The 17,079-nt window shown below is 41.4% G+C and overlaps 1 protein-coding gene across 1 annotated transcript in view; it reads right to left on the reverse strand.

Moving 5' to 3' along the window:
• Window positions 1–7,083: 7,083 nt before the first annotated feature.
• The window catches only part of LOC126203195 (dynein axonemal intermediate chain 7-like), a 764,826-nt gene continuing 754,830 nt past the window's right edge, over window positions 7,084–17,079 (reverse strand). Inside the window, exons 15-16 of the mRNA XM_049937439.1 lie at window positions 8,423–8,524; window positions 7,084–7,221 (exon numbers count right to left, since the gene is read on the reverse strand). Coding sequence (XP_049793396.1) covers window positions 7,084–7,221; window positions 8,423–8,524 — 240 coding nt within the window. The remainder of the gene's footprint in view (window positions 7,222–8,422; window positions 8,525–17,079) is intronic.

Raw genomic sequence — 17,079 nt, forward strand, 5'->3', positions numbered from 1 at the left:
CTCATCTGTGCAGGATGATGGAAACTCTGTGCATTCAGGTATAAATCGGTATGTGTCGGCTTACAGTATAGAGATTGGCCAAGACGCTTGTCCCCCTGTCGTTGTACTAAAACATCTAAGAAAGGCAGTCTCCCTTCCTTTTCCATCTCGACAGTGAACTGGATGTTCGAATGTATGCTGTTCATGTGTTCCATGAATTGTTCAAGAGCTTCTGTGCTGTATGTCCAGATCATAAATGTATCATGAACGTAACGATAAAATAAGGATGGATGGAGGGGAGCCGAATTTAATGCACGTTCCTCAAAATTCTTCATAAAAAAGTTAGCCAGTGATGGAGACAACGGAGAGCCTATCACCATACCATCTGTCATTTCATAAAATTTGTTACCATACAAGAAGCAGGTGGTCATCATCACATGCCGGAACAACTTCATAGTTTCAGGAGGAAAAGGATCCACCAGCATTTCCAAAGTGTCCTCCACAGGAACTTTTGTGAACAGCGATACCACATCCAGGCTGACTAAAATGTCATTTGGACCAACTCTAATTTGTTTGATTTTCTCAATGAACATCTGGGAGTTTTTGATATGATGTTCACACCGGCCGACTATAGGAGTCATCAACTTTGTTAGGTATGTGACCAGCTTATAAGTAGGAGAACCAATTGCACTGACAGCAGGTCCCATGGGAACATTATCCTTGTGGATCTTCGGTAGTCCTTGCAACCTGGGTGGTCTAGGAGCTCGGACTCTGAGATTTTTTGTAACATCATCTGGCAGCCCAGAATTCTTCATTAACTTCATGGTTTTTCTGCTGTACTTCAAAGTTGGGCCCCGTTTAAGTCATTTATACATACTGTCCTCCAACAGTGATGTCATTTTACTATGATATTCGGTAGCATTAAGGACCATGGTGCCATTTCCTTTGTCACCTGGTAATATGACAACATCTTCATCCTTCCGAAGTAAACAGAGACCCCTCCCTCTCCTCTCTACTGGTATTAGATCTGGAAGACTTAGCTGAGGCCAAAAATCGACTGGTAAGAAGTCTCACTTCGTCGGCATTGTCCTGTGCAAGATGCCACACCATGTTCTACTTCACTGATAAGATCCACAATGGGTATAGTACGTGGTGTAGGAGCAAAATTCAAACCTTTATTAAGGGACGAGATGGCTCCTATGTCCAGGTTCTTGCCCGACAGGTTGATGACAGTGCATGCTGTTTCATACAATGACTCTGATCTTTCCATTGCTGCAAGATGCTCAAATTTCTGTACTTGTTTAGCCAATGTATTGCTAAGATGAGCTCTTTGATGAGCAGCCGTTGTCATATCAACCCACTCCCAGTGAAATGGTGAGTGAACTGTAGATAACAAAAGATCACAACTATATAAACTTCATGCATTAAGATCCAGTTCGTACCTTGTGTGTTGTAACCTTTCTTTGACAATTGTCTGGCTTGTCTTCTGTAATATATTCTTCATTTCAACCGACTTGATACGGTGTTTTACCACAGCAAACTTAGGCACAATCTCCTTATAGGGACAGCATTGCAGAAATGCCAAATTACTGTGATACTGTGCATATTTGATGCGCAGCTTCTCCAGTTGATGAACCTGGCATGCGATGTTCCCCCCTTGGAGGAAAGTAATATGGGAAGAAGTTTTTTGCGATGGCACTTATTTACGGCACCGATTTATACCTGAATGCACAGATTTTGCATCATCCTGCTCAGATGAGAGCCGTTTTGAACACATTGTTATATAGAGCAAAAACTGTTTCTGACGATGACCACTTAAGGTCCAAGATTAGCCATATGAAGTACGTGTTTCGAAAGAATGGCTAAGGTGCACACGATATAAAGGCAGCGTTCTCCAAAAACGGGAAATGTGACAATGCTGCACACTCACAGGATGAAACACTAATTGTGGTTCTTCCTTTTTGTGGCACAATCTCCAGCAAAATAGGAAGAGTCCTGCATAGATGAGGTATATAAGACCGATTTTTTGTCCTCCTAAGAAAATTAAGGAGATGATGCAGCCTGTTAAGGACAACCTCGGCCTCAGGGTCCCTGGAGTTTATAATATCCCCAGTGAGTGTGGAAGCAATTATATAGGTCAGACCATTCATACCATTTCCGACCACTGTGCAGAACACCAACGCCATATTAAAAATAGAGAACTGGAGAAATCAGCAATTGTGGAGCACAGCCTCACGAATAAACATAAAATACTGTTCAATGAAACAAAAATTCTGTTGTGCCATGGCTCCACATACTGGGATTCTGTTATTAAGGAGGCTGTTGAAATAAGAATGAGTGAAAGGAACTTTAACCGCGATAGTGGATACCATCTGAGCTGTGCATGGAAACGAGCGCTTGATGCAGAGAAGCAGCAGAGACGTTCATTCCAAGGTTTACGTTCCAACGGAAGCAGTGGCACCACCACCACACACATTGACACCGTCTGTGACAGCAGTACGTAATTGCCGACCAATCATAAGCCAACCAATCAGAAGCCGTCCATGGGCTATAAAAAGGCTACCACAGCAGCAGTGAAGACAGTCAGTTGCTTCTGACGATGACGATGGAGGCAATCATCGAAAGTTTGGGATTTTATCCACAATTGACACGGCAAGAAAACTGAGAATGTTTTACATATAAGTGCCTTCGCGAAAAACTCCGTTCCCATACTCCTTATAAAATGACAGAAACAGGAGTGTTGGGAGAGGTACGTGTTGACCACTGGGTGCCATATGTCACCTTGCCAAGTCTGGACAAAGATCAGATGTTTTTTTGGTACCAAACACCATCTCCTTTTCCCACCTGTGGCAGCTCATCTCCCACATCAGTGGCCCAGGTCAGGGCTCCCGATTGTGGTTCACATGCGATCCCATCTGTCTGAACTGGAGTCCTTCCCTTTACTACCTCTACTTGAGGTCCATTAACATATGCTTTCAAGGTGTACATTTTGGTCAAAGATCCATCTGGATCTTTTGCATGGCCCTAAGGACTCCGTTAACCCTGCCGGTCTCCACTGTCACTTCCTTTCGATTCTTGACATGTTCCGGGGCTCTGATGACTGATGGTAATGTTGGCTTCACCTATGTCCACAGATGCCATATTGAACAGAATTCTTTGCCCGGTGGCTGCAGTGTATTCACTGCAGAGCTTATGGCCATATCTTGTGCACTTCAGTACATCTGTTCCTGTTCTGGTGAGTCATTTCTTCTCTGTTCTGACTCCCTGAGCAGCTTACAAGCTATTGAACAGTGCTACCGTCACCATCCTTTGTAGTGGACATCCAGGAGTCCATCTCTGCCCTGGAACGGTCCAGTTGTTCAGTGGTGTTTGTGTGGACCCCAGGACATGTTCGGAATCCCAGGCAATGAACTTACTGACAGGCTGGCTAAACAGTCTACGCAGAAACCGCTCCTGGAGAAAGGCATCGCTGAAACTGACCTGTGTTCTGTCTTATGCTGCAAGGTTTTTCGGCTTTGTGAGATGGAGTGGCATAACAGTATGTGCAACAAACTGCATGTCATTAAGGAGACTGCGAATGTGTGGAAGTCTTCCCTACAGGCTTCTCAGAGGGAATCAGTTGTCCTTTGTCGGCTCCATATTGGCCATATGTGGCTCACACATGGTTACCTCCTCTGTCGCGAGGACTACCTGTGTCGCTGTGGCTCCCAAATGACAGTCATCCACCTCTTGCTGGACTGTCCACTTTTAGCCACTCTGTAGTGGAGTTTTAACTTTCCCAGCACGCTACCTTTGGTGTTGGGTGACAATACCTCAACAGCAGCTTTAGTTTTATGTTTTGTTCATGAGGGTGGATTTTATCATTTGATCTGAGTTTTAGCGCAAGTCCTCTGTCCCTCTGTGTCCTCCACTGTAGGCCTTTTAGGGTGGAGGTTTAAATGTGTTGAAGAGTGGCTGGCTTCTCCTTTTTTATTCTCATGGTCAGCCAGCCATGGTAATCTGCTTTCTACTCTTTAATCTCTTCTACCTGTTTCTTGTGTGTCTCTTTTTTTTTTTTTTTGGTTTTCTTGTCCTGTTTTGTCCATTGTAGTGTTTGTTACCCTTCTGTTGTTCTTCTGGTTCTTCGTTTCTCCTGTTTTTTGCTGTGTGTCTTCTTTTTCTGCTTTCCCTCGAGTAATTGTTCTACTGGGAACAATGAGCTCACAGTTTGGTCCCTTCCCACCTCCACCCCCTCCTCCTCCCTACCCCCTCCCACCCCCCCACCCCCCCGTTTTAAACTAACCAACCATATAAACTTGAACTACTGTGATAGGTGTGGGCTTTGTGTCTATCTTGGTTACAATAATGCATTCACTATGCTTTTCATAGTAGCTGACCCATGCTTCTATTATTTTATTCATTATTAAACCTACTCCTGCATTTCCACAATTTGATTTTGTATTATAACGCCGTATTCACCTGACCAGAAGTCTTGTTCCTCCTGTCAACGAACTTCACTAATTCTCACTATATCTAACTTTAACCTATCCATTTCCCTTTTTAAATTTTCTAACCTACCTGCCCGATTAAGAGATCTGACATTCCAAGCTGCGATCTGTAGAACACCAGTTTTGTTTCTCTTAATTACGATGTCCTCCTGAGTAGTCCCTGCCTGAAGTTCCAAATGGGGGACTGTTTTACCTCCAGAATATTTTACCCAAGAGGATGCCATCACCATTTAACCATACAGTAAAGCTGCATGCCCTCGGGAAAAATTATGGCTGTAGTTTCCCCTTGTGTTCAGCCATTCGTAGTACCAGCATATCAAGGCCATTTTGGTTAATATTACAAGGCCAGATCAGCCAATCATCCAAACTGTTGCCCCTGCAACTACTGAAAAGGCTGCTGCCCCTGTTCAGGAACCACATGTTTGTCTGGCCTCTCAACAGATACCCCTCCATTGTGGTTGCACCTATCGTACGGCTATCTGTATCACTGAGGCACGCAAGCCTCCATACCAACGGCAGGCTCCATGGTTCATTTAGATAGGCCCTTGATATCTGTAAATAAGGTTGTTATTGATCACCTAAGGACCCTGGTGATGCAGAATAGGCAGAATAAAAGAATCACGATCAGAGAAGTTGCAGATGATGTTAAAATTGATTCCATTTTAATGGAACATTTGGACCTCAGGAGGATCTCTCAACAATTTGTTCCATAGTTGCTAATAACTGAGCGGAAGCAACATCATTCAGAGACCCTACATGACATGCTAGATACTGTGAACCATAATCCTAACTTTTATTAACACAGTGATCATTGGTGATGAGACCTGGGTTTATGGGTAAGACCCAAAAACTTAGTTCTAGTCATCATTATATAGAATTTGACAGAGCAGCTCTGCACCACACTAAAAGAGGCTTTACAGTAATGCTTCCAGAAGTGGCAGCAGCATTGGGGGAGGTGTGTAGAAGCTAAAGGGGACTACTTTGAAAGTGAATGTGTCAAACAATTGTCTCTGAAAAAGAGATTGATTTTATAAATAAAAATTGGATGCTTTTTCAACAGCCCTTTTTTATGGCCTTGCCAATATTGAACACTGCCTTTCTCCACATCTGAATGACTCCAAACCTATCTCCATGACCAGCTACATCTTCACTCACAAGTATCTCTCCTTTGAAGGCCGCACCAACAAACAAATCCACAGTATAGATATGGGCACCCATATGGCAACATCCCATACTAACGCACACTTGGGCCATCAAGAGGACTCCATTCTAGTCACCTAGAATCCCAATTCCCTCACTAGGTTCACATTAATTGATGATAGTTACATGATTTGGATCAAGGGTGAGGTTATCCTATCCACATTCCTCTAGAAATCTGCATGTTACATGCAACACCAGCATGACTATGTTACCATTGAAACTTCCTGGCAGATTAAAACTGTGTGCCTGACCAAGACTCGAACTCGGGACCTTTGCCTTTCGCGGGCAAGTGCTCTACCAACTGAGCTACCAAAGCATGACACACGGCCGGTACTCACAGCTTTACTTCTGCCAGTATCTCGTCTCCTACCTTCCAAACAAGTTTGCCCGCGAAAGGCAAAGGTCCCGAGTTCGAGTCTTGGGCGGGCACACAGTTTTAATCTGCCAGGAAGTTTCATATCAGCGCACACTCCTCTGCAGAGTGAAAATCTCATTCTGTATGTTACCATTATCTGTGGAGTTATGTACTGAGAAAAATATATAAAGAGCATTTGTTTTATTTATATGTGGATGTCAGTTTCTACAGAACCAATGCTGGGCCTTAAAGCTTTGCAAGAAATAAAATGAAATTTGTATTGTTACAGCTTCCATAGCTGATACATATTTCATCAGTTGCTGATTTAAACAAATTTTTTATTTAAATTGAATAGGATATAGGAAGCCTGGAAAATTCATTTTTGTCACACAGGATGTACCTGATTTCAGAAGTATTTTGGGCTGTTTCTGGAAGAAATTATAAAACAAGAAATTATAGTGTTTTATTGTTTAGGGTGAACTATAACATAAATGAAAATATCATGCTTGATATTTGTACACAAATAACCTACTTTTGGCAGGTGGCTTACAGATTTGCTTACACACACACACACACACACACACACACACACACACACACACACACACACACACACACACACACACACACACACACCCGCGCGCACACACACACAGAGAGAGAGAGAGAGAGAGAGAGAGAGAGAGAGAGAGTTAGCCAGGTTAAATGTCGTATAGTGGTTTATACACTTTATTCTTTCAGTATTAGCTCCTGATAAGTATGAAACCATATTTGTTTAAAAATTGTTTCACATATTTGTAATTTCAGAAGCAGTTATAAACTATGTTACTCATCATACTAAATCTCCTGGTTAAGTTGAAAATAAAGGTATTTGAGGTACAGGATCTATTCAAAGGTAAACTGAAAACAAACACTCCAAAATTACTGCACAATTTATTCATAGGACTTTTTTCAGATGAGCAATAAAGTACAAGACTGTATAATAAAATGCTGTACAAATATACTGCATTACACATTACATAAAACATAAAACAAATATAAATGTAAATCATTTACAATTAATCATGAATAGCTGAGCACTCTTGTTTTTTGCAACATTTCATGCACCGTGTGCACTTGAGAATAGGAAACATCCTTCATTATTTTTTTGGCCTGTGGTGACGCCTGATGTTGCAGCAAGTGATAAAGATCTGCATAAAACTATAAAATAAAACAACATGGTACTGTTTCAAGAATTAATATGTACAGAAAATGACTACAAATATGTAAAAATGAGACAGCTATTAAAAACAACAAAATATCATTAATTTTGACTATCATTTAACAACAGGAATATATCAGATCTAATGACCACTGCTATGGAAATAACACACAGTAACCCCCAGTCCCAAGCAAAAACTACAACCTGGAATATTTATTTAATGTTTTACAATGTTTTAATAGTTCAAAACACTAAAATTATAAATGTTAATGGGAGGTAGTAGATTTCCATAGACAACTCAAGATGAGCTAGCTAACACATCAGACTACCTGTGACTGATTCCAGTGTTGATGTCTTGATACACTGGCACCAATTACTACCCCAACAAGACGTGTAGTAAAAGACATAGTGAAATAGGAGTCTGGTAGAGCCAGAAATGAGGAGGACCAGGAAGCTTTAAGGGTAAATGGTACATTTGTGATAGGTATGTAGTGCAGAAAAACATCTTAACAATTATTTTAAATGTGTTACTGATAATACGTGCTTATCAAGTTAAGTAAGTACTGTCTTGAAATATCTGAGTGCAATCTTCACAAGTAACTTGATGTGATATGTCACCATAAAAAGTTCATTATAAAATCTTTAAAATAAACACATTCTAGTGGTTCCACATTTACATCTACACTCTGCAAATGACTGGGAAGTGCATGGTAGAGGGAACTTCACACTGAACCATATATTAAGATTTACCAAATTTGTAGCATCAGTAATGATGTACTCTATACAGATATTTTACATGCTTGGGATAGGAAGTTTACAATGTTACACAATTCTTCTACTAGAAATATACCTACCAGAAAAAGTTACTTGAGAAACCTTTTTGAAATCAAAAATGAGAACCAACACAACTAATGGGAGCTGCTGTGGAATTAAATTATGGTAACTAGAATGTGAAACTGAAATAGGTTTCATTTCAAGTGTCTGCCACAGCAGTCTATGTTAGGAATTAAAAATGTGTGATTAAAATCAGTATGGATAACACTGAAAATTATGATTCTTTTCATTACCACTTTATTGTCATTTCAAAAGAAACTAAACATAAGAGACCTTAATATGAATAAGAGTAATAGCTTCACAAAATGCTTTATCCATCTTTACAGTATAATGATTTGCATGCCCTGAGAATATTACTCAGCTTACCTTTAGGCCAGGAACTACTTCTGATACAAATGACTGGCTGAACTCGGTGCAGTCAACAAGGGTGGCTTTCAAAGGTGTTGCATGCAGAGTACTGTGGTTTGCCTTGAACAAAGAAGTGACACTCAGTAACCAAGGCATATTATTTGTCTTAATGGTTTTTGAGTGTTCTGCCAGGTGAGATTTGAGAAGTCCCACAATGTTTCAGCAGTATATCAGTCTGCCATTATCATCTGACTTGGCATAAATATAAGGTGACATATAATTCTATGTGATATTTTTTTTAGTTTATCCTGCAATACTAATAACAAAATACATGGTGTAGAGCCAGGTCTTGGTGTAAAGCAAGCACAATATTTCAGCAAACGACCACACTGCCATCATTAGGTGTGCTGATGAGGTCCCCTTCTGCACCTCTCAACAGATTCTTTAGTTACACAAAAGGAAGGACAATTAATGTTTAATGTATCATTGACATTGGAAAAGAGCACAGGTAGTCTCAGTCTTCAAGAAGGGTCGTCGAGCAGATGTGCAAAACTATAGACCTATATCTCTGACGTTGATCTGTTGTAGAATTTTAGAACATGTTTTTTGCTCGAGTATCATGTCGTTTTTGGAAACCCAGAATCTACTCTGTAGGAATCAACATGGATTCCGGAAACAGCAATCGTGTGAGACTCAACTCGCTTTATTTGTTCATGAGAACCAGCAAATATTAGATACAGGCTCCCAGGTAGATGCTATTTTCCTTGACTTCCGGAAGGCGTTCAATACAATTCCGCACTGTCGCCTGATAAAGAAAGTAATAGCCTACAGAATATCAGACCAGCTGTGTGGCTGGATTGAAGAGTTTTTAGCAAACAGAACTCAGCATGTTGTTCTCAATGGAGAGACGTCTACAGACGTTAAAGTAACCTCCGGTGTGCCACAGGGGAGTGTTATGGGACCATTGCTTCTCGCAATATATATAAATGACCTAGTAGATAGTGTCGGAAGTTCCATGCGGCTTTTCGCGGATGATGATGTAGTATACAGAGAAGTTGCAGATTAGAAAATTGCGGCGAAATGCAGGAAGATCTGCAGCGGATAGGCACTTGGTGAAGGGAGTGGCAACTGACCCTTAACATAGACAAATGTAATGTATTGCGAATACATAGAAAGAAGGATCCTTTATTGTATGATTATATGATAGTGGAACAAACACTGGCAGCAGTTACTTCTGTAAAATATCTGGGAGTATGCGAGCGGAACGATTTGAAGTAGAATGATCATATAAAATTAATTGTTGGTAAGGCGGGTACCAGGTTGAGATTCATTGGGAGAGTCCTTAGAAAATGTAGTCCATCAACAAAGGAGGTGGCTTACAAAACACTCGTTTGACCTATACTTGAGTATTGCTCATCAGTGTGGGATCCGTACCAGATCGGGTTGACGGAGGAGATAGAGAAGATCCAAAGAAGAGTGGCGCGTTTCGTCACAGGGTTATTTGGTAACCGTGATAGCATTACGGAGATGTTTAGCAAACTCAAGTGGCAGACTCTGCAAGAGAGGTGCTCTGCATCGCGGTGTAGCTTGCTCACCAGGTCTCGAGAGGGTTCGTTTCTGGATGAGGTATTGAATATATTACTTCCCCCTACTTATACCTCCCAAGGAGATCACGAATGTAAAATTAGAGAGATTTGAGTGTGCACGGAGGCTTTCAGACAGTCGTTCTTCCCGCGAACCATACGCGACTGGAACAGAAAAGGGAGGTAATGACAGTGGCACGTAAAGTGCCCTCCGCCACACACTGTTGGGTGGTTTGCGGAGTATAAATATAGATGTAGATGTAGATGTAGACAATGAGGTCATTAGAGGTGGAGCACAAGCTTGGAGTAGGGAAGGATGGGAAAGGAAATTGGGCATGCCCTTTCAAAGAAACCATCCTGGCATTTTCCTTAATTGATTTCGGGAAATCATGGACAAACCTAAATTTGAATTGGTGGATGGGAATTTAAAACTATTGTCCCCCTGGAAGTGAGTCCAGTGTCTTACCAATGTGCCACCTTATTCAGTTTATGTTCAACAATTTAGGTAAGCTCACCAGTCCCTTTTCTTCATCCCTCTTCCTTCCCTTCAACCCTTCTGTCAGAAGAAAGAGCCACTGACTCTAGAGGCTTGCGCATTTCTTTAATATTTATACATACTTTCTTCTGCTGCCACTTGGTGAGTAGATTTTTTATCCATCCAGTTATACTACAATTCCATGTAATTCTGATGGACAGAGCACTGTGAATGCCAACTTTTTGAAGTTCAGTAATTGAGTATGCTTTAGGTGTTCACAGCAGTGGACTTCAACAGTACACAATCCCTTCCATGTTTGCTATGCCAAATTCATAGAGTATATGTTAATATGAGACTTCATAGTTCAAAAAAATCTTTGAGACTACCAAGGAGAATCCCTCTTTAACCAGTGGGTAGAGAAAAGTCATCACATGATTTTTCCTGAGAATTCATCCTCGATAACATACTACTGTACGTGATAAATGCAGTAGCTGCATCCTCCTCAGGCTCCTCTTCCATTTCTGCAGTTTTACTGTCAGCATAGGGCAAAGGACTCTCCAAAACTAGCACTGTGTGTAGGCTTTTCAGTTCTTGAATGAAACTCTCCATATCCTAAATGATGTGAGCCCTGTTTACCAATGATTTGATGTTCCAATTCCTCTGCACTGGATGGTGACATCTGTCTAGGTGCAAGTACAAGTTGGTGAGCATCTTCTTATAGAATACATTGTGGCCCAATGTACCATCTCCTCTCCTTTTTACCTCTGCAGGGAGGAGGTGAATCACTGTATGAAGAAATCACACAAGCTGCTCCATCAGAGAAGCCATTGTCTGAGTACTTCCAGGTTTATCAGGAGATGTCATTATGAATATGTGGTGCAAATTTTCACCAAAGTGGTGCATCATTTGTACTCAGTGAAAGTTAGGAGACTGAGAAAATATACCAGTTTATACTTGATCAACAAGAGAGTGGGCCCTGCTGGAAGATGGAGTGTACTGGAAAATATAATGTGGTCCTCCTAAGAGAGTAGAGAGAAGCTACTGTGTTCATTCCATACAGAGGCACATTATCCAGGAAAATAGGATGAATTCTTAGACACTGCATTGTAAAGAATGTCATCTGTCCACTGATCACAACACATTATCTTACAGCACCAAAAGTGATCTGAAACTATGGACTTCCAATATCTGTCAAATCCTTTGCTAATGCAGCATGACATACAAAGGGCAAACGGTATATGCCACTGAAATTATTGCACTGAATGTGAATGGCATACTTGAATACTACAGCTCAACAATTTGGTGGTTGCAGTGGGGGAGGGGGAAGCAGAAGAGAGATATACGTACAAACTGAGGTGGTCAGTTCATCAACATAACTGATGATAACAGTTGTTGGCCAAAATGTTGGGGCCTCTGGACACTGACATGAATTAATTTGTCATAAATTATATGACTTATTTAAGTTTGTGCTTTTACTGCCTCTCACCCTCTACCACCCTACCTGTCTCATAGTAGTCCACCATATCAACCTGAACTGTTTTACAAGGAGTGTCAGGAGCAGCAGCTGATTTTGGAACTGACTCTGAAAATGTCATTATTGTGACAAGGTTAACACTTTTCATTTTATTGTGGTATGTTACCTGGACTGGGAACTCCTTACACACATTCTATGCTGCTTTAGTTATTTCATGTTCCTCGGCAATGTCATCACCATCTGGTTTTCAAGTACCATGTGACTCATATGATTTCCCTTGTAGGACACCCAAAAACTCCATAAGAATTTTACCTCAGTATCCATGAAGTTTGAGAACTCTTAAGATTTATTGCTAATTCTGTGCACTACTCTTACTTTATACCATAATTCTATCATCATGAATTATGACATCTGCAGTGGAATGCTGCAGTTTGTTAAACTAACTATACCTGTATAATATGGATGTCTTATTTTTCTTATTTTCAATTTTTAAGATTTTAAGTGTATAACATCTTATATTGGTTAAACGTTATAAAATACAAATTGTCAGTTCATTTAAAATATTTCTGTGAGCTGTGCTGTGTGCCTTTTGGTGCAGCAGTTAGGATCAATGGCACTGCCGCTGTTGTTCTTAATAAATATGCTTTCAGTGATAAGTGTTGTATTTCACTGATGATTTTGGATTTAGAATTGATTCTGGCTACAAGCTCAAATTGTTTGGTGAAGGTGCCAGGTACTTCAAAACATCTACATCACGGTGGCTCCAATTAGGAAATGTAAAAATTGTCGCCTACACAGATAAGTGTCAAAACACAAGCGGTGCATCTTTCCTACTGTCTATGGATTCAGGATATCCATGGGTAACAAAACAGCAGTAAATCAGCTGGTAAGACTGACTCCCGCATGTGGTCCCTCTGTCAGTCATGGAAGACCACCACGAGCTCACCTCTTTCATGTGCCAGGTAATAAGAGAAGGGTTGCAGCAGGTAGAAATGTCAGCCAAATAAACTAGAGACAGCAACCTATGGTGTAAACCCCACATATCAGGAGGTAACAGAGAATGTTGAGGATGAGGTATATCAATCTTTAGCACCGACCTCTGTGACCAGATAAATGTACCATGAAAAATGGACTTGGCCAACTTGGTCTTACGCTACAGCTGTTAATGACAACCCAGTTTCTGAGCAACATAGGTACAGCCAACTCCTCTTCCAAATAAAATGCCCCACAGAGGAACAGACATTTCAAGGAAAGAAAACAACATGCCAGTATGTTTTCACTGTAGACACCCTGAACATAGGGTATCATCCACCAATTAGTCAGCACTTACACAGGACAAGGGCCGAGGGTCTGCTGCTACTGCCACTGCCTTTGCCTTTGCCTCCTCCCTACGTGCCTTTCCCAGCCTTACAGGATATACCACTGTGGTGTGGACCCACCTTCCTTGTGGACATCACTGCGTCCTGTCTCTCCTCTAGGGCCCCGATGCATGCTGCTGACCTTTCTCATGATGCTTTTCTACCACCTACACTTCTGCTTGAACGTGATAGGGAAACTAGAAAATCTGAAAAGGGAAATGCAAAGGCTCAATCTAGATATAGTAGGGGTCAGTGAAGTGAAGTGGAAGGAAGACAAGGATTTCTGGTCAGATGAGTATCGGGTAATATCAACAGCAGCAGAAAATGGTATAACAGGTGTAGGATTCGTTATGAATAGGAAGGTAGGTCAGAGGGTGTGTTACCATGAACAGTTCAGTGACCGGGTTGTTCTAATCAGAATCGACAGAAGACCAACACCGACAACGATAGTTCAGGTATACATGCCAACGTCGCAAGCTGAAGATGAACAGATAGAGAAAGTGTATGAGGATATTGAAAGGGTAATGCAGTATGTAAAGGGGGATGAAAATCTAATAGTCATGGGCAACTGGAATGCAGTTGTAGGGGAAGGAGCGGAAGAAAAGGTTACAGGAGAATATGGGCTTGGGACAAGGAATGAAAGAGGAGAAAGACCAATTGAGTTCTGTAACAAGTTTCAGCTAGTAATAGCGAATACCCTGTTCAAGAATCACAAGAGGAGGAGGTATACTTGCAAAAGCGCGGGAGATATGGGAAGATTTCAATTAGATTACATCATGGTCAGACAGAGATTCCGAAATCAGATACTGGATTGTAAGGTGTACCCAGGAGCAGATATAGACTCAGATCACAATATAGTAGTGATGAAGAGTAGGCTGAAGTTCAAGACAGTAGTCAGGAAGAATCAATACGCAAAGAAGTGGGATACGGAAGTACTAAGGAATGACGAGATACGTTTGAAGTTCTCTAACACTATAGATACAGCAATACGGAATAGCGCAGTAGGCAGTACAGTTGAAGAGGAATGGACGTCTCTAAAAAGGGCCATCACAGAAGTTAGGAAGGAAAACATAGGTACAAAGAAGGTAGCTGCGAAGAAACCATGGGTAACAGAAGAAATACTTCAGTTGATTGATGAAAGGAGGAAGTACAAACATGTTCCGGGAAAATCAGGAATACAGAAATACAAGTCGCTGAGGAATGAAGTAAATAGGAAGTGCAGGGAAGCTAAAATGGCTGCAGGAAAAATGTGAAGACATCGAAAAAGATATGATTGTCGGAAGGACAGACTCGGCATACGGGAAAGTCAATACAACCTTTGGTGACATTAAAAGCAACGGTGGTTACATTAAGAGTGCAACAGGAATTCCACTGTTAAATGCAGAGGAGAGAGCAGATAGGTGGAAAGAATACATTGAAAGCCTATACGAGGGTGAAGATTTGTCTGACGTGATAGAAGAAGAAACAGGAGTCGATTTAGAAGAGATAGGAGATCCAGTATTAGAATCGGAATATAAAAGAGCTTTGGAGGACTTACGGTCAAATAAGGCAGAAGGGATAGATAACATTCCATCAGAATTTCTAAAATCATTGGGGGAAGTGGCAACAAAACGACTATTCACGTTGGTGTGTAGAATATATGAGTCTGGTGACATACCATCTGACTTTCGGAAAAGCATCATGCACACAATTCCGAAGACGGCAAGAGCTGACAAGTGCGAGAATTATCGCACAATCAGCTTAACAGCTCATGCAACGAAGCTGCTTACAAGAATAATATACAGAAGAATGGAAAAGAAAATTGAGAATGCACTAGGTGACGATCAGTTTGGCTTTAGGAAAAGTAAAGGGACGAGAGAGGCAATTCTGACGTTACGGCTAATAATGGAAGCAAGGCTAAAGAAAAATCAAGACACTTTCATAGGATTTGTCGACCTGGAAAAAGCGTTTGACAATATAAAATGGTGCAAGCTGTTCGAGATTCTGAAAAAGTAGGGGTAAGCTATAGGGAGAGACGGGTCATATACAATATGTACAACAACCAAGAGGGAATAATAAGACTGGACGATCAAGAACGAAGTGCTCATATTAAGAAGGGTGTAAGACAAGGCTGTAGCCTTTCGCCCCTTCTCTTCAATCTGTACATCGAGGAAGCAATGATGGAAATAAAAGAAAGGTTCAGGAGTGGAATTAAAATACAATGCGAAAGGATATCAATGATACGATTCGCTGATGACATTGCTATCCTGAGTGAAAGTGAAGAAGAATTTAATGATCTGCTGAATGGAATGAACAGTCTAATGAGTGCACAGTGTGGTTTGAGAGTAAATTGGAGGAAGACGAAGGTAATGAGAAGTAGTAGAAATGAGAACAGCGAGAAACTTAACATCAGGATTGATGGTCACGAAGTCAATGAAGTTAAGGAATTCTGCTACCTAGGCAGTAAAATAACCAATGACGGACGGAGCAAGGAGGACATCAAAAGCAGACTCGCTATGGCAAAAAAGGCATTTCTGGCCAAGAGAAGTCTACTAATATCAAATACCGGCCTTAATTTGAGGAAGAAATTTCTGAGGATGTATGTCTGGAGTACAGCATTGTATGGTAGTGAAACATGGACTGTGGGAAAACCGGAACAGAAGAGAATCGAAGCATTTGAGATGTGGTGCTATAGACGAATGTTGAAAATTAGGTGGACTGATAAGGTAAGGAATGAGGAGGTTCTATGCAGAATCAGAGAGGAAAGGAATATGTGGAAAACACTGATAAGGAGAAGGGACAGGATGATAGGACATCTGCTAAGACATGAGGGAATGACTTCCATGGTACTAGAGGGAGCTGTAGAGGGCAAAAACTGTAGAGGAAGACAGAGATTGGAATAAGTCAAGCAAATAATTGAGGACGTAGGTTGCAAGTGCTACTCTGAGATGAAGAGGTTAGCACAGGAAAGGAATTCATGGCGGGCCGCATCAAACCAGTCAGTAGACTGATAACCAAAAAAAAAAAAAAAAAAAAAAAAAAACACTTCTGCTATCACCTGGGTCAGCACCACTGGGTCCTTCATGTCAGCATTCCTGGCACCACCACCCGAGTTGCCTGGGCACCTTCATTGTTGGTGCAGTTCCGTCACTTCAAGGACTTGGATTTCAAGATGCTACCAGTGCCATTATCACCGTCCTCCCTTATAGTACTTCATAGGGAGAAGGGGGAGGGTGGGGTGGGGGCAGCTGCTATGCATGTCAGTGGGCACACAACTTCTGACCCTACTCACCAGTTCTGGCCCTTCCACCACTCCCATCATCACTTGCAGTGCGCACCAAAGGGGCCATGGATGGGTCATCAGTCATTTTGATGCCTGCATCAAAGGAGCACTCTTACCCCAAGGGAGAGGGTGCTATGGCCCTGTATGTCATACATGGCACCAGGCTGCTGGTGTGCAACACTAATACCCCACTAATGGCATCTGGACAGGCCAGCCACCAAAGCCCCTCTATGACTTGTGCACATGGTGCAGCACCTGCCACACCATCTACTGGAGATTGCCTCCATAACGACAGTGTGTCACATACCCACCCTCAGATTATGTTCTACTGATTATTGTACTTTTTTATATTTGTTGCTTACTTGACTATGTATAAATAAACTCTTATTGTTTGTGGCCACTTTATTGTTTGTACCTAGCATTATAACATTAAGGAATAATTCTGTGTTCACATTAGTTCCAGTTACAACCAAAGGCAGCTGTTTTACACAGATTCAGCACTCAATCTATGCTGTGTTTTTTA

Source organism: Schistocerca nitens, chromosome 9, assembly GCF_023898315.1.
Source record: "Schistocerca nitens isolate TAMUIC-IGC-003100 chromosome 9, iqSchNite1.1, whole genome shotgun sequence".
Lineage (NCBI taxonomy): Eukaryota > Metazoa > Arthropoda > Insecta > Orthoptera > Acrididae > Schistocerca > Schistocerca nitens.